This window comes from Anguilla rostrata, chromosome 15 (genome assembly GCF_018555375.3).
Source record: "Anguilla rostrata isolate EN2019 chromosome 15, ASM1855537v3, whole genome shotgun sequence".
Classification (NCBI taxonomy): domain Eukaryota; kingdom Metazoa; phylum Chordata; class Actinopteri; order Anguilliformes; family Anguillidae; genus Anguilla; species Anguilla rostrata.
In genome coordinates, this window is record NC_057947.1 from 33,915,548 (window position 1) to 33,934,437 (window position 18,890).

The 18,890-nt window shown below is 47.9% G+C and overlaps 1 protein-coding gene across 1 annotated transcript; it reads right to left on the reverse strand.

Annotated features, from left to right (window-relative positions):
* Positions 1 to 1,280: 1,280 nt before the first annotated feature.
* On the reverse strand, positions 1,281 to 18,754 carry mpp4b (MAGUK p55 scaffold protein 4b). Its single transcript, XM_064311027.1, is given in 21 exon segments — positions 1,281 to 1,548; positions 2,020 to 2,154; positions 2,892 to 3,000; positions 3,439 to 3,564; positions 4,079 to 4,298; positions 4,668 to 4,709; positions 4,948 to 4,962; positions 5,811 to 5,831; positions 5,953 to 5,994; positions 6,339 to 6,356; positions 7,153 to 7,211; positions 7,695 to 7,891; positions 8,261 to 8,332; positions 8,895 to 8,980; positions 9,911 to 9,992; positions 14,192 to 14,323; positions 14,854 to 14,937; positions 15,844 to 15,921; positions 16,239 to 16,360; positions 17,276 to 17,423; positions 18,568 to 18,754. Coding segments are annotated over 20 exon segments (1,887 nt in total). The 5' UTR covers positions 17,331 to 17,423; positions 18,568 to 18,754; the 3' UTR covers positions 1,281 to 1,356.
* Positions 18,755 to 18,890: the final 136 nt, after the last annotated feature.

The following is an 18,890-nucleotide window of genomic DNA, read 5'->3' on the forward strand; positions in this document are numbered from 1 at the left end:
ATTTTTTATCAGTTGTAATTAAGGTTTTCAAATAAGTATATCACACAAAGTTATAAATACGATACATAAAATTTCAAATACAGATGCTAACTCATGAGTGCCTGCGTACATTTTCATTCTACACCAAACGATGCTGAAAAACATGGAAGGACATGGATTGCTTTACCAGTTATCTGTTTGGGTTATCTGTATCTGCTACTTTTGTGGATTAATCACAACACAAGGACACACAACTATGTATCAAAAAAAGATGCTTAACACCTTCTTTGAATAACACTTTTTTAATTAAAAATGGTTGCAGTCAAGCTACAATCAAACTGCTTCGTATTTGTATTGAGCCAGACATTATTAAAACAAAAACAAAAAAATGATGTGCCTAAACTCTGTGAACACTGAGAAAAGTGTTTCATACAAACACGCAACAGAAGAGCAAAGAAAAAATTCTAAATACCACAGCAGCTGCTAGAAAGCTCTAGGTATAAGGAATGGTAGAAAACATAAAGCAGGCATTTTGTTCAAGTCCAGAACATTCCAAAGAATAGGTCTCAGCAGATATGCGTGTATTAAGTTTCTTGTGAATAAACACACTTCTTTTTCATAGCCCTTGTAAAATAAATAATCGAAAAAAGGACACAAAACAGAACACGGCCAAAAAAAGCAACCCTTTCTAGCATCATGTGAATGTTTTTTTTGGGAAAACAAACATTTAATCTCAACCCAAAGCCTGATTAGGGGGAAAGAACAGGTTTTTGTACATTTAATTACAGCAAGGGGCAGAAATCTTTGGTTTTAACAGTTATGCATTTCATGTTCTTCAGTTCATCTGCAGAGATCACATGCTTCTCTTCTCTCTTTTGCCCTCTCCTTCTCCCTCTCTCCCACCTTTTCCATCACTCTGCATTTCTCATCCACTTCTCCTTTTCCCAGCATTCCTTTCACACCGGTACCACCAAAATTATCCCAATTCTTCTCTCTCTGTACCCCTCTGTACCCTCTGTACCCCTGTACCTCTCCTCTTTCTGTTCTCTGTCTCTCCCCATTCTGTTCTCCTCTTTCTCTTGTTTCTGTACTCCTCTCTCTCCTTTATATCCTCTCCTCCGGCTCTCTCCCCTTTCTGTCCTCCTCCTCTCTCCCCTTCCTCTCCTCCTCTCTCTCTCCCCTCTGTCCGTCTCTCTCTCTCCTCTTCCTCTCCTCCCTCTCTGTCCTCCTCTCTCTCTCTCTCTCTTCTCTTCTCTCTTCTCTCTCCTCTCTCCTCCTCCTCTCTCCTTCCTCTCTCTCTCTCTCTCTCTCCTCTCCTCTCTCTCGCTCTCTCTCCTCTCCTCTCTCACTCTCTCTCTCTCCCTCTCTTTCTCTGAATCAGGGCGTGTCAGAGGGGCGGAGCCAGCAGGCGGGGACCCACTGGGGTTGGTCCTGCGCCCGGCGAATGGCGGTGAGCAGCTGCACGCACGCGTCCTGCAGCCCGTCGTTCACCATCACGTGATCGAAGAACTGGCAGTACTGGTGCTCCATCTTCCTCGCCGCGTCCTCCATCTCCTGGAAGTCTTCCTCCTGCCGCGAGCGCGAGCACCAAAAACACAGGTCGTCACGGAGACGCCGATCAAAGCGCTGTCATAGCAACAGCAGCCAAAGAACGCGGTCTTTGTCACTAGACCCAACAACAGCTAGGGCGGCAGTGTAGTATAAAGGGTAAAAGAGCTGGTCTTGAAACCCAAAGGTCACAGGTTCTTACACAATATTCATTTATACAGGTGGATATATACAAAGAAATTTAGGTTAAGTACCTTGCTTAGGGATACACTTGGAGGAAACAAACCTGTAGCCTTTTACGTCCTACAAAGATCACCCAAAATGGATGTAAATGCCCTCAAATTAAAGCTTGACAGTCTGCACTTTTTACCTCAAATTCACAGATATATTTTAAATCCAACGTGCTGGAGCACAGAGCCAAAACGAACAAAAACTGTGTCACCGTCCCAATACTTTTGCCTGTAACAGTGCTGAAGCGGAAGCTGGGCTCACTTTGAAGGCCCGGTTGACGTAGTACTCGGTGATGAGCTGAGCGCTCCTCCTGGTCTGCCTCATGTGAGCGGCGCTGGGCGGCTTCACGAAGACGACGTAGGCCTTGAGCTTCTGCGTCCTCACTGACTGAATGGCCTGCAAGCATCCAGCATCCACAGTCAACACAAAACCATTACCTTCAGTGCAGAGGTGGGCAACCAGGGCCGTGTTCGTCTCTGGGTTTCCATGCCAACCTCCGGCCTTAATTACTTGCTCAGCACTAACATTTACACCATCTCACATTTTAGCTACATTTCTTGATGAGCACATGAATGACAGCTGAAGAACGTGAAATGTTCTACTGTGATCAAATATACGAGTGAACCTGTGCAGGTCCATACAGCCACTTGGCTCATTTTAGCCAGTGATACATCCCTCTGCCCCATATGAGGGTGCTGGTTGCCTAAATCCGTACGGGCCGGTCTGTCTGTTTTAGGGAACTGTGCTCACCTGCGGGAGACCTATCCACGGAGCTCTGAGGTGATGCTTTCCCCATATAAGGACCTCACCAGAAGGAGCTAGCTCTCGATCTCCGATTTCTCATTCTGCTTTACCCCCGCTAGGGAGCACACGGGCCTCGTAGCTGGGCTGCGCTCCTAGTTTTGTGTTGTAAGCTTTGTCTGTCTGTAAATAAATATTAGTTCTCGTACAAACCAGGTGTCGGCTTCTCTGTGTTTACGGCGGTTGTTTGCAGCCGTAACACCAGGGTAACTGGTGAAAACAAAGACCCTTGCATACACACCGTCCCTCCAGGACCGGAACTGCCCACCCCCCCCTGCTTTAGCGCGACGTCCTGCAGCGTGTGTGTCCTCACAAACCAGGCCAGGACTCACGTGCGGCTCGACGTCGATCACGCAGATCTTCCCGGCGTCCAGGACCTCCTTGACGGCGTCGATGCTGGTGCCGTACATGCTGCCCCTGTGCTCGCCGTACTCCACAAACCTGGGCGCAGGGAGGAGGGAAGAGCTCAACACGCCTAAAAAACATACTGCACACGGAAAACAGCCTTACGGTGGTCTGAAAGGTCAGCATGCACTGCAGTGTGAGGGTTAGGGAACTGGGCTTGTAACCTAAAGGGTGGCAGGTTTGATTCTCAGGAAAGGACGCAGCGGTTGTACCCTTGAGTCCCGTGCTTCGCCCGAATTTCTTCAGTATATATCCAGCTGTATGAATTGTCAGAATCTGTGGAGGTTGCTCTGGATAAGAGCATCAGCTAAATGCCTGTAATGTACATGTAATGTTGTGTAAAATAATGTAATGTGATGTAATGTAATATAATATAAGGTCATGTGATGTAAGCGCGCACAATTGTCGGGCCGAGAAGCCCTCATTAACACAAAGAAACAGCGTGAGGGGGGTGAGGTTGCATGGACAGGATACCTGTGGTTGTACACCATATTCTCGAACAGCTCTTTGTTAATGAAGTGATACTCTCTCCCAGACTCCTCGTAGCTTTTCTGTGTCCGTGTCGTGTCTGGAAATGAATGAAGAGCGGGAAGAAAAAAACTTTAAAAGGACGACAGAACACAACACGGAACAGCGACACACTGTCAAGTCAACACAACTCACCACAGTATCTATCCCCAACCCTCATCAGTAATATTCACCAACACAAATCTGAATAATCACTCTCGACATGGGGCATAAGACATGAAACATCAGGAAGAAAGAAAACGAAATCTGTACCTGGCAAAAGTCGGAGGTTTGCCGGTTCAGAATCCCCAGCCTGTGGCACTGCCAGGAAGTGTCTTGGCAGGGACACCTAACCCGTAGCACTCCCTAACGGTCTGGCGACTGAGAGGCATCATGAAAGCGCTTGATAAAGCGCCTATAGAAATGCAGTTTTGCACCATTTACCATTCACACACACAACACATGCATAGCACCACACACACACACACACACCCAGTGAGTAGTCACCTCCACTGTACGTGCACACATGCACAGCACACACACACCTACACTCACTCACACACACAGACACACACTTACACAGACACACACACACCTACACTCACACACTAGCTACAGTAATGGCCCAGCGGCCGGGCCTCCAGTCTCACCCACGAGGGCGATGAGGCGGTATGTGTCCTCCGGGTGGCGCTGGTAACGCACCACCTCCTCGTAGGGACTGGCCAGGGCGCTGTAGCAGGTCCTGGGGCAGTGGGAGTAGCAGGGCTGCTGGTGTACGCTGGTGTGGGACCTCCTCCGACACAGTCTCAGACTGCGTCGAAATCCCGCTGTGGCAATCAATCAATCAACCAATCAATCAATCAATCAATCAGTCAGCCAATCAATCAATCAATCAATCAATTAATTAATCAAACAATCAATCAACCATCCAACCATCTGATCCACTACTCAATTCATTGAGAATTGTGCACAAAATTCCATAATAATAATAATAATAAGTTAAAGAGAATTCCAAACAATAAGAATAACTTATTATTATTATTATTATTATTCTTATTATTATTGTTATTAAGTCTCCTTGTGTAAGGAGAGGAAGAACACATTCAGCCATAGAAGTGGAGTTCATTTTAGTATGTGCATTTAACGAACGTCAGCACTTCCACAGCTACAGCGAAAGCTTTGACAGGATACCGTACCGAGATAGATGCCCTCGACGTTGCTGCTGAACTCATCCTCTTCTGTAAGCATGAAGACAGTCAGAGACACAGAATTATGCACATTCATACCTCAACACCATGAAAGCTATCAAAGATAAGGACTCTACACATTCTCTGTACTCTATATATTATAAATGACTGACACCTCAATGTGCAAAATGGCCTCTATATGGATATAAGAGCAAGAGCAGGGGAAAACGAAATGGTTAGAAAATGGGGGAGGTCAAGTTGAGAGTGAAAAGAAAAAAAAACAGTTCACCTTCTCTGAGCTCCTCTTGATTGCCGAAGTAGAATTTAAAAGTGATTTCAAAAAAAGATATGAGAGATTCAAATGTGAGTGAATCAAACAGATCAGAATCTAGATATCTTAATTTTATCATACAGGGCCCACTGTATAGCAATGTAATGCTTTCCTATTTGGTCAACTGTCTCCAGCCATTTAAAATTAAACTGTCGCAGACATACTCCAGAGACCACGGGCTCTTTCCAATCACTTATTTTACCTCCTTACGTCCTTTCCTCACATCCTCACAAATCGAGGAAACGTGTATTAGGTAACTGGAACATCCTTGCTTTTTCAAGCATCAGTTTGAAGCCACATCAATTACAGACGTGGTAGATGTGGAGAGTTGGATTCACAGGTTGATCGTTCATACATCACGTAGCCTGAAGAAATACTTTCGCGAAAGGATTCGCTTGTGTTTTCTCGCACAAACAGCCTCCTTGCTCTTAATTCCTCGCTCCTTCAAGGAGCATTTAACAGGTAGGAATGTCCTTAAAGAGAGGCTTCGATCAAATTCCAAGTCAGGTGAGGACCAGGGAGACAAGGACGAATAAAATAAGTAACTGGAATGAGACCCAGACTCGAGAGACAACACTTCTTTCAAATGATCTCGAGCTTTGAATAAACACCAGTCCCACACAGATTCCACACAGACAATGAAACGCTTTGAAAAGACTGCTGCAGTTAGTATTACCTTAAAAAGTATATAATAATATAAAAAATCTCTCTATATATAATAAATATAAAGTATTCCCACATGTCAGGATCCAAACAGGCAACAATATGTTTGAAACCTGCTTTACACGTCAATGATACCGTTATGATAAAGACTTACCTACCAGATTCAAAAGTTTCTTCATCTGCAGAAAAAGAAAAAAACACAAACAAATCATTTGAATAAAATAATGACAGCTTGAAACGGTACACCTGTGTTTGCATCTGCAGTATTATATGAGAGGATCGTCAGATGGAGTTACTTGCCTGTTTCAACACACTTTTCATCAATGGCCATCATATCTTCTTCTGAAATGGAGCAAACAATTAGGCTCCAGTAAAATACAAATAGAAATGTTGCTTTACACCACAGCAACATTAAAAAGCAGAGAAAAACACATTTTTCCTCCAAACAATGGACACACACACACACACACCCTAAGTCCTACCCCTAAAACAGCCTCTTGACCTTGTGAGGATCAGCAAAAGGTCCCCACAAAGCATAATTTTCATCATCTTTCTATCCTTGTGGGCACATTTGGTCCCCGCAAAGATAGTATTACAAGTTCACACACACACACGCACACACACGCACACACAAACACATAGCATCAGCCTGATTTGTGCACAGCAGTGACAAGTCATTCACTCACCTTCATCCACAGTGCTCACTTTAGATCAGCAGAGATGCAGGAAATAAAACAAACTTTTTGCAATAGACTGCAAACCATCCCACAGTAAGGTCTACAGTAACTATTACTGAGCACATTACTTCATACTGTACTACACTACAGCTCATACTGCAGAGCACCATGGGAATTCTTTTCAGTGATTGCAAACTGAAAGGGTCGTTGGAAAACAAATACCATGAGAAATTAAACGCTTTCAGAGTATTTCAGAATCACTGAATTATTAATGGGGAATTAATAAATAATTAATATAACAGTAGAATTTTAGTTTCACAATATACACTGAAGGGAATACAATACAGAATCATTGATTGGCACATATTACACATATTCTGAGTTACCAGAATACTATACCACTGATATCTACCAAAATATTGTGACACATTGAAGGTAATGCTACAAAAATATTGTAGCGTGTTACATTCTGAAGAGGTGGTTACAAAAATATGGTGACATTACACCCTGAAGTGGAGGACACAAGTGCCCCTTCTGTTCAGCTAAATGCATTTCCCAACTGCTTGGCTACCTTGCACCTGCTGGCTGTTGTCTGAAGCTTCACTGAGATAAAGTAGATAAATAGGATTAGAAAGAGAGGTGATTACAGATAAGGACAGCACTGGTTTGACTGGCAGTGTTTGGCTATTACCCGTCTTAAGTTAAGATGTTATCAGGTAAAGGAAGGAGTGCTAGACAAGGAAAGCACAGATGGACAGACGGACACACAGACAGACACTCAGGCCTAATAGGGTTTTTTTTCAGACAAACATTTTTCACTCACAGATGTTGATGCAGGTATGAGATTGGGAAGGTTGTGACCACCAAAACTCCCTCTGTTTCCTGGGCAGAAGTCCACATTGAAGGAATCGGAGGAGAAACATGACAGACGTGCACAAAACATTCAGCCACACAGACGCGCACGGACACTGATGCACACACAGACATGCACACCAGCACGTGAACACGCTACGTGGCAGTGTAGCATAATGGGTAAAAAACTGGGCTTGTAACCTAAACGCTCACAGGTCCGATTCCCGGGTGGGACACTGCTGTTGTACCCTTGAGCAAGGTACTTAACCTGCATTGCTTCAGTACATATCCAGCTGTGTAAATGGATGCAACATAAATGCTGTTTAAAAAGTTGTGTGAGTCGCTCTGGATAAGAGCGTCTGCTAAATGCCTGTAATGTAATGTAATGTTGTGTGAAAACAGCAGCCGTAAGCCTTTTTTGTGACTTTGTGAGTACTGATATAAAAGAGGAAACTATGATGTCACGCGTCCGGCGGTGCAGAATCGGCGGCGGGGGTCCGGTGCTCTCCTCACCTCTTCAGGAGACTGGTGGAGGGAATGAGCCCGGCGCAGCCGGACGTGCTGGGCAGTTTCCTGGCCTGCCACCAGAGGGCGTCGGTCTGGTCCACCACCTCCAGCACGTCGCCCTTGCGGAAGCTCATCCCCGCCTCGGCGCAGGGGATGGCGGGGTCCTGCTGGGGGCAGTAGTCAGCCATCGCCCTCACGTACAGCTGGGGGCGGGGGGGGAGAGGGAGGGAGAGACCCACACAATCACAAAAACGAATATAATTCAAACCAGGGGTTACACTGAACTGCAGTCATAACGGGGGTATAACAAGCTAATCTAATAAAAACAGTTAAAGTAATAACTTCTGACGTCTTTAATTTAATAACTAACAGTTAATGCAATAACTGGCGGTTAATGTAATAAAAATCTTCAATGGTTAACGTAATCATTTATGCCGGTCCGTGCAACAATTTTCATACATTAACCCGTTGTTACAGAGAGAAAAGCTGTCGGACGGAAGTCAGAAGTATCCCAGCATGCACTGGACGACATTTAAAATTCTAACTGGTTAAAGTTCCGAGGTCCTGCTCACCGTGGTCTGGCTGTTGATTGGCCGGTCTGAGATGGGAACCACTTTAAACATGATGGTCCCGTGGGAGCGGGCCTGTGTGTGGGAGCACAGGAAGGACGTCAACATTCACACCTGCGGCTCAGTCGAATTCGTGAAAGCGTGCATCAGTGGGTGCGTTTACATGCACACTCATATTCGGATCTTACTCCGATTATGGCAATGCTCTGATTACAGAAATGATCAAGTAAATGCTGATAATCTTTATCAGAGTATGGTCATAATCACCGTATTCAAAACCCAATTAAGACACCTGGATTTTTGTCCAATGTTTTTATTTTTTTGGTGCATGTACTATTTTTCACCGTTTAGAAACTGCGCACGTCTGGCAAAAGTTGGAAATCCTGGATGAAAACAAGCATGGCTCCCATGTACACCGTTTCTGGTGAGTATACACCAGTTATGGAAATAATCATATAAACACAGCTGCTATCACACTACTTAAATCCAGGTGTATGCAATAATCTAAATACTGGCATAAACTGATTAGTCCCAATAATCGGCGTATTGGTGTGCAAGCGAACGTAGTCAGCGTGTGCTTTAAAAAGAATAGGCAGTCGTGACTTGCTGGTGAAGTGGGGCATTCTGGGAAACTCACCAGGATCTGTATGATCTGTTCTGGCTCCAGCCCCTCCACAGAGAGACCGTTCACCTCTACCAGCCTGTCCCCTGCATACAGCAACCCTGCCAGAGACACACACACGCACGCACGCACACACACACACACACACAAATACACACGCACACACCACACAGACACAAACACATACATTTTAGTATACATCTGAATGTCCCCACAAGCACACACATATACACTTACTCATACACACACCATTCATATTCTGTACTACAGACCTGCCCCATAAACACACACACACACACACTCTTATTCTCTACACCTTACTCTCTCTCTCACACACACACAATCATACATTTTTAACACGCATCATATACATGAGAATGTCCCCAGAAACACACACACACATATACTTACTCATACACACTCCAGTCATAATTCTATTCTGCAGACCTGCCCCATAAAGTCACACACACACACACATTTCTGACACATTTCAAATGCACCAGACCTTCCCCACAAGCACACACACACACACGTACACTAACTCATACAAACATTGAGTGTCATAGTCATGTCAAGTCATATTCCATACTGTACACCTGCCCCATAAACTCCCAGACACACACACATATACACACACACCTCGTACAGACACCAAAACATATCTCAGGTCACGCAGAGTCCTGTGGTCATAAGATGTGCGGGTACCGTAAATGGGCGGCAGCGTAGCACAGTGGGTAAGGAACTGGGCTTGTAACCGAAAGGTTATAGGTTCCATTCCCGGGTAGGACACAGCCGTTGTACCCTTGAGCAAGGTACTAAACCTAAATTTGCTTCAGTACATATCCAGCTGTATAAATGGATACAACGTAAAATGCTATGTAAAAGTTGTGTAAGTCGCTCTGGATAAAAGCGTCTGCTAAATGCCTGTAATGCAATGTAATGTAAGTAAACGGCAAACTAGCTGGTTCCATCACACAGTGTTTAAAGTGTTCATATAAATAAAAAGTGTGCGAGCGGTCTGCTTGACTCACCGCTGCGATCCGCCAGTCCTCCGTGTATCACCCTCGCTATGAAGATCTCGCCAGTCACATCGTTTCTTCTTATCGTCGCTCCCTGAGAAAAACACACGAAAAACAGCCGAAGATCTCCTGTGAAAACTCTTTTCTGTCCAGCAAAACACAGCCTTCGGTACCTCTGGGGCCGGGCAGCAAAACACTTCTGCACATCGACGAATGCAAGATGGGTAGAAGGTGGAGTAACAATGATGTCAGATGGAAAGTTATTTGTGTTTACACCCAGAACCGTACACAAAAACCTTCAGGCAATAAAGCACGACTAATTGAATTCTCGCCCAAATAAATATATTTTTCATTGCGGGATTTTTTTTGTTTTGTTTGTTTGTTCAACAAACCACAAGACACTGTTGAACACCCAAACACTGTCACACAGACACAACAGTCCATGGATGAAAGCAGATGAAATGAAGGGCACTGAACCGCATGAAAGAGTGAAAACATCTTTTCCGAAATGGAAAAGGAGGCGAGGACTCAGAAAAACCCATCAGAGGTTTTTCATGGAAGTTTTTTTCTTTTCTTTTTTTTATAAGCCTCAAATCAGCCATCTCCTAGTTTGAGCGGGAGGACATATTGTGAAGAGGTTGAGCCGAGAGAGACAGAGAGAGATGGTGAGAACAAGCTCTTCAGATAGAAAGACACAAGGGCAGGCCAAACAAAATGGAGACCAAGGTCGATGTTTAGGCCCGTGAAGGAAGAAAGGAGGGGTGAGAACCGGTTGTGTCCAGGAGAGCACACGTCCACGGTTACCACGGCACTCGCGGCCAGACACACAAGCGGCTGAGGGATGGAAGATGGAGGAGTTTCCACGTGGAGGAGAGGAGCAGCGCAGTGGAATGAACACGTACGCCACAGCACACCGTAGCCATGGCGAAACGATCACATGATCACAGGCTGGCGAATCGGATGAACGCGTATGGGGCGGTCCGCATGGGTTAGCGTGGAGAGGGCAGTGGGCACTCTTTAGAGGGGGGCCCCTGATTTTGTAAAACCAGACAAACTCACGTCACTCATCCGATACGGAGGAACCTTCATCCAACTGCAGGCCAATTCTTGGATCTAACAGGGACAACAAAAAGAACGTGAGAGAACGCCGTCTCTGACTGCAAAGGCGAATGCAAAACAAATCCGAGGAATCACTGTCCTATAATCGGAATGCCAACACTGCTGACATATACAGTATGTAGAGCCATTGAATCAATATTCGCATATTTACGTTCCAACTCAGCGGCCCTGTGTTCATAAACTATGGCGGCGTAGCGCAGCACCGTTTATTGTAGTCGTAAATTAGCCGAGGAACGGAGGGATGAAATGAGATGGGAGAAAGGACTTGAGCGTGGGTTCTGTATCGGCGGAATGAAATTGGCTGTCAGACGAAGGTAAATAAAACACAGTACCTGGCAGGGACCCTCGGTGCCAAGCGGCAGGACCTCGGTGCCAAGCGGCTGTCTCCACCCACGACTCGCCTCTTTCCCCGCTATAACGTGCGGACAACTTGACGCGCGTCGCGATCCGCGATTAAAAGGACCGTCGATGTTTTCTTTGGCTCGACTGCAACAGCTTCAAATGCACACAAGCCAACCCGCAGCCAGGGATCATCGGCCTATTTTCAGCCAAATCTCAGAAACGAGATGAGTGCATTTTTTTTTTTTTTTTTAATAAATAAAGTGTTCGATGTCCGACTCCCCCAGAGAAGAGAGGGCTGTCTGTTCCAGCGGATGAGAAACAGGTTGAGGGTGTAAAAAAAGAAAAGGAGAGGAGAGAGGGAGGCGGAAGCTGGGATTATTTTTTCTTCTTCTCTTTCTTGCCGGAGAGGCAGCCCGTCTTGCTGTGGTTGGCCACCGGCCTGGCGCCCAGAAGGCCGTTGGAGAGGTGGGACGGGGCGTTGGCGTGTCGGGGCGGGGGTCCAGCCGGGACCTTGTTTTTGGGCCTGCTCTTGGGCGAGGCCAGGCCCGAGCGAGGCCGGGAGAGGGCGAGGCCGTCCGCATACACGCAGGACGAGCTGGACGAGGACGAGGACGAGGAGGAGGAGGAGGAGAAGGACAGGAAGCGGGCGCGTCGGGGGGAGGGGGGCGTGCGGGAGGCGGCGGCGGCGGCGGCGTACGGGGGGGAGCGGCCGGCCACTATGAGCCCGCGCAGCTTGTCCACCACCTCCACGAGCAGCCCGAGGGCCTGGGCGTTCTCCTGCACGCTCTCTGACATCAGCTCCGTGGCGGCGGCCATCTTGTGTCCCAGCAGCCGCACGTCGTCGGAGCTGCGCTCCATGGTGCTGGCCGCCGAGTGCACGGTGGACCGCAGCTCGTCCAGGCTCTCCTGGCGGCTCAGCTCCCGGCGGGCGCGGCGGGCGGGGCCGGCGGGGTGGGCGGGGTGGGCGTGATGGGCGGGGTCGGGCTCCGCCCCCCGGCGGTGATGCATGGGGCTGGGGGGTGCCGTGTGAGCCCGCTGGCCGTACCCCGGGGGCTCGGCGGGGGCGTGGGCGGGGCGGTACCCCCCCACGCTGGCGTAGCAGGCCGGCAGGTAGGGCGTGCCCACGCTGAAGGGCTGGTAGGGCAGCTTCCTGCGCGGCAGCGGCGACAGCGGGCATCCGTTCTCCTCCCCGCTGTCGATCGCCCCGGCGTCGGCTCCACATCAGAATAGAGGAGCGCGCGGGTCAGCCAGGTCAGGGTCAGGGTCAGGGTCAGGGTCAGGGTTAGGGTTAGGGTTAGGGTTAGGCGGGTCAGGCAGGGCCACGGGCCAGAGGAGAAGACACAGTTCATAAAAGAGACGGGTACAGCATTACAGGCTCAAATTAATTTCTGTCACATTTGTTTCTGCGATTGTGTGGCTGCGTGTGTATGTGTGTGTGTGTGTGTGTGTGTGTGTGTGTGCTCATGTGCTTGTGTGTGTGTCTCTGCGTATGAGAGTGTGCTTCATGCTGTGTGTGTGTGTGTGTGTGTGTGTGTGTTTGTGTGTGTGTGTGTGTGTGTCTCTGTGTATGAGAGTGTGACTTGTGCTGTGTGTGTGTGTTGTGTGTGTTTGTGTGTGTTTTGGGTGTGTGTGTGTGGTGTGCTTCTGTGTATGAGAGTGTGACTTCGTGCTGTGTGTGTGTGTGTGTGTGTGTGTTTGTGTGTGTTTTGTGTGTGTGTGTGTGTGTGTCTCTGTGTATGAGAGTGTGACTTCGTGCTGTGTGTGTGTGTGTGTGTGTGTGTGTTTGTGTGTGTGTGTGTGTGTGTCTCTGTGTATGAGAGTGTGACTTTGTGCTGTGTGTGTGTGTGTGTGTGTGTGTGTGTGTGTGTGTGTGTGTGTGTCTCTGTGTATGAGAGTGTGACTTTGTGCTGTGTGTGTGTGTGTGTGTGTGTGTGTTTGTGTGTGTTTGTGTGTGTGTGTGTGTGTGTGTCTCTGTGTATGAGAGTGTGACTTCGTGCTGTGTGTGTGTGTGTGTGTGTGTGTGTTTGTGTGTGCCAACAGGCTAATTAACCTTGCCACATGAACTTGACTTAAGAAAAGCTCAGAATTTAATCCACACTCAAGCTGCAGGGGGAGGAGGGGGGGGCACAAGAGTCAACAAACAATCAGAGAATTTTACGGACGATTTTAAATCAGTTTGGGGGAAGTTTTTACGGGGAGGGAACATCACGGAAACGCACTTCCAGTCAAACCGTCGAGTCCCAGGAAGCCTTGCCGGGGTTCTTACCCATGAGCACCGAGCCGCAGACGGATGGGGCGGAATGGTAAAGCCCGTCTTCCCAGAACGCACTGCTCTGTCGGCACATTTTACAGCCGCCGGCGGTGGTGGTGTAGAGAGGCAGCGGGTGGGGCAGTGGGCGGGGCTGAGTCGGGGGCGGGGCACACAGGTGCTCAGGTGAAGCGTGGTTGCCCCTGCAAGCCGCCGCCCCCCTGGTCACGTGACCCAGTGACCCCGCCCTCCTGCCCGACACCAGCTTCTCCTTGGTGAGACGCCTCAGCTTGTCCCAGCGGCTCCGGGTGGCCCCGCCAGCGCTCCTCTTGTGCAGGAGAGACAGTGATTGGGTTACGTCAGGGAGTCCAGCCCAGCCAATCACAGACCGGGCCCTGACGGCTCGGCCATTCCGACACCGTCAGGACCGGGGTCTGTCATTTACAGCGATTGCGATCGAACCCCAAACCCAGCCGGACCTCAGAACCCACACCAACCCAGTCTGGACCCGTGGAAGCCCCCTTCTATTGAACTCTAGGTGTGTGCAGTTTCACGCACGGGCGTCCGACGCTCCCAGCGCTCACCAGCGGTTGCTTGTTCTTGACCAGGCACACGATCCTCATGGCCTCCTCGTTGTCAGGCAGGTTGTCGGGGAGGGGTGGCAGCATCGGGTCGTAGTCCTTCTGGGCCACGGTATCATGGGCTGACAGGAGAGCCTACGAGGGGGACAGGATTGGGTCGGAACCGGCCTCTATGACCTGCTTCCCAGAATTCCCACAAAGTCAAAAAACATAAGCGAATGCACACCCAGTACATTCTGGGCAGAGGTGGACAATCCAGGGGTCAGCAAGTAAAAGTCCTGCCAGGTGTTTCTTCCACACAGCCAGCTTATTTTCACAAGTACTGCTACCTCCTGGCTGAAGAATTGTGCTAATTGGCAAATCCAGGCGACTGGAAGAAAATACTGGGAAGGACGTTTATTTACTGAACCCGGATTTTCTACCTCCGATCCCAGGCCTTGCACTGAGCATGTCCGAACACACGTTTTTGGGCAAGAGGTGTGTCCTGCCGCTCACCTGTAAGTGGGAATCCCAGGAATACAAAAATCCAGGCGATTGGAACAAAATACTGGGAAGGATGTTCATTTACTGTACCTGGATTTTCTACGTCTGACCCCAAGCCTTGAACTGAGCATGTCCGAACCACATGACACGTTTTTGGGCAAGAGGTGCGTCCTGCCGCTCACCTGTAAGTGGGAATCCCTCAGCAGTGCGTAGAGTTCCCGGGCGGCGGGGGAAGGGGACGGGACAGCGCGTAGTTCGGCCATCACCTGGAACAGGGCGCGGACAGAACGCGCCGCGAGAAGCGGTGAGGAAACGCTATCCTGTCCTGAGCACCAGGTAAAGATCCCACAGACCAGCGGGAACCAAACCCTGCTCCTGGAGATCTACCGTCCTGTAGGGTTTCACTCCAACCCTAACAAAGCACACCTCATTCAACAGCTACAGCAAGGCTGGCCAACCCTGCCCCTGGAGATCTACCATCCTGTAGCATTTCATTTTAACCCTAACAAAGTACAACTCATTCAACAGCCAGAGCAGGGCTGCCCAATCCTGTTCCTGGAGATCTACCATCCTGTAGGTTTTCACTCCAACCCTAATAAAGTACACCTCATTCAACAGCTAGAGCAGGGCTGCCCAACCCTGCTCCTGGAGATCTACCATCCTGTAGCGTTAAATTTTAACCTTAACAAAGCACACCTCATTCAACAGCTACAGCAAGGCTGGCCAAACCTGCCCCTGGAGATCTACCATCCTGTAGCATTTCACTTTAACCCTAACAAAGCACACCTCATTCAACAGCTAGAGCAAGGGCTGCCCAACCCTGCTCCAGGAAATCTACCGTCCTGTAGGGTTTCAGTTCAACCCTAATCTGGCCACACCTGACTCCACTAATTAGCAGCTGAACAAGCTGTCTATCTAATGTGCTTTGTGCTTTGTTTGGGTTGGAATGAAACCTACGGGACAACAGATCTCAGGGCCAGTGTTGGGAAGCGCTCCCATAGACTTGATGGCTAGCTCTGATCCTGTCTACTTGGTAGCTCTATGATGCTCTATGGTGTTTCCACACACAGAACTTTCACTGTTTAGAGTACAGTGCTGAGTAATCGGTGGATGTGGAACATCTGCAATTGTGTAGGAGACAGACAGGGGGCGCTGTGCAGTGCTGTGCTCACCTCCTGTGAGATTCCAGAGGCGAAAGGCAGGAAGGGCCTGGGGCTGTCTCTGATGTACTGCTGCAGACACTCATACACCTGGGGCGGGGGGGCAGGGTGAGTGTCACATTAACACACTTTACCACTGAAGCCATTATTCACCTGGGAGCTGAACGGCCATTTTTAAAGACATACAACGCCTTAACACCCCACTCCCCCTCCTCCCACAGGGGTGTAGCATGAAATCCTGGGCCCTGTGCAAATACAGTCTCTGTGGGCCCCCTTTCCAAACCAAACTTTTTAATCCAGGCCTTGTGAGCCTCACACAGAACACAGAAACCCTCCAAAAAACACTCGACCGAACATTTAAATGAGCGAGCAGCCAGACAGGATGAAGAACGTCCCCCCAGGCTGACCTTGAGCAGAGACTGCAGCCAGGGCGCGTTGAGCAGGCTGTAGAGCAGGTCGGCCCCGTTGATGTCGCGACGGACCGAGACCCTCACCTCCTCCACCACGTTGGCCAGGATGTGGACCAGGCCTGGAGGAAGAGGACACAAGGGGAGCACACCGAAAACAGAATTCACATCAACGCCCAGGGGGGGTCGGTGCGGCGGGGGGGGGAAGGAGGGGGACACAAAAAGCACAAAAAGCCTCACCTCAGCAGCAACATTGTTTTTTTTTCGCAGAGATGCACATAGCGGTATTGGCCGAAAATAGCTTAAAATTAACTTAACTTAAGCGCGATTGGGCCAAGGCTAACATTACACACAGAAATAAATGGATGAATCGACGGTGCAATGAGGATGCAAAATAAATGCATCAATGAAAGTAACAAAAAAAAATAAAAATACTTGAAATTTCCAGCACTTGTTCAGCCAGTACCAAATGTAGAGAACAGAAACAGTTGATATATCCAAGAGCACATGCTGCTTTTATTTCACTTTTCCCTCCAAAACTGACCTAAAGTGCCTCGTGACTCCTACGAGACTAAATTTTAAGTGAACAAGCTGAAATATTTTGTTAATCAAACAAGATCTGTTGCATTTTTCCTTCATAAGATGTTTGAAATCTGCGCCAATCTACTTTTATGGCTGCGGCATCTTGCTTACAGTTTGAATTTGATCCTATAATGTAAAACAGGCCAGGCAAAGATTTGTTACGAATATCGGCTCAGAATTTTCACACACCTCTACCCTAACGAACACTGAACAAGAATGTGGGAGCATGTTAAAATAGCTGTCATGTACGATGGACCTACCAGCACTTTCTACAGAACCCTAAAGTCAATACGACCCTCTTTCAGCATAGCCAATTTTCTAATTCCATAAATGACCTAATGTAATATTAACATTTAAGCGTCACACGAACGGCAAATTATTTTCAGTTCAAAGAGTGTGTTAGCTTGAGGGAAAAGAAAAAAGAAAAAAAAAAAGGATTGATTTTTTCCCATCACCGTTCTCGCAGAGACCCGGAGGTGCTTCAGGACCAGCTTCAGAGGACGGCCTCATGTTGGAAAGTCGCCGAGATCCAGGTCACGGAGGACTAACTCCCATAAATATCCGCCTCCCGGTGGGAGGAGGCCCGGTATTCCGTAAGATCTGCTGCGGACCGAAACACATCCCCGGAGACAAGTTCAGCGATAAGAGCGGAATGACAGCTTCAAAAAACAACAAGGAATTCTGATGAATGCCAGGCTTGTTCACTTTCTATGACCATTTCTGTAAAAAAAAAAAAAAACACGCTAATGCACGACATTACTTTGGTGACGGTGAAATTGAAGTTGAACATCTGCTTGATTCTGACAAATTTAGAAACGGAGCCATAAAATAAACAATTCTCTCTTACAACCCTGCCCAAAAAATGCTTAAAGAATTCACAGGAGTTTATTCCAGGACAAGTATTAGAACTGAAGCTTGGCCTTTCCCAGCTGAGCTATCTTCTCCTTGATTCTGGAAATGATTTGCCTGTCCACAGAAATCATTACATTACATTTATTCAAATGGGAATTAAAATGGCAAACATGGTAAAAATGTCCCACATATTAAAACAGTCATTTGGAAAAGATGTATGTGTGCGGTTGTATTATATTAACATCTGATTAATCTCTGCTGTGCCAATTGTGAACGACTGAAAACCAGCACCTGTCATCACAATATTCATATTAATGTTTCTTTGGAAATTAAGACTTCAATGGTCCATATGTAGGCCTTCTATACCCTCCTTAAAACCACCAGAAATAAATCATTTTAACCTTCAATTATAACGGGAATGGTGAACTGAAATGTCATCATCATCATCAAGATAAAAATAAAATACGTAAATAAACAAGGATCATCTATACAGGACAGCAAAAAGGCATGACTGCGCATTTCAGTAGCTGCCAAAACTGGCACAAAATATTCAGGAAGGCACGTAACACTCACCTAAATGCCGGTGACTGCAGAAGGTCAAGGGTCAAAAGCACGGTAATGTAATCGCACATTTGTGTCAGCGCATAAAAAACACGTAGTCATCATCAGTTACTGGCGAAGTTACTGTAACCAAATGATACTATTTATTACCATCTGGTCTAAAATCGAGTCCCCTCATTACACTTCAGCCGTATAAAAAAAAGATGGCCGATTAACTGTAGCGCTAGCTAGCTAGCTCCCTCGCTCGCTCGCTACCTATGAACAACCCCCTCAGCCTGAGGCCTTGGTCTCCTGTACTGATAATACAGTAAAGACAAAATCCAACATTACTCACCTCAACTGCCACTTCTCCTCAAGATGGCTCCTTCAACCCCCACCCCTTGTGTTCAAGCACCCAAAAAATCCGGTAATCCGGTTTCTACCGTTTCATTTAAGGCAAACCTGGCCGTGAAAATATCGCCAGCTCCTTACAGCACGGTTCTCTCTGCACAGCACCGGTCACAGCACACATACGTGGTTTTACTATTGCCCACCCCCCCACACGCCACCCCCGACCACCCCCTCCGGAAAAGCAGGTCATAATCCCTCTCTATCCCACTTAATCCCGAGCAAGCACACTCTCCTCTGGAGTACTTCCACCCCCCCACCCCCTAGGCT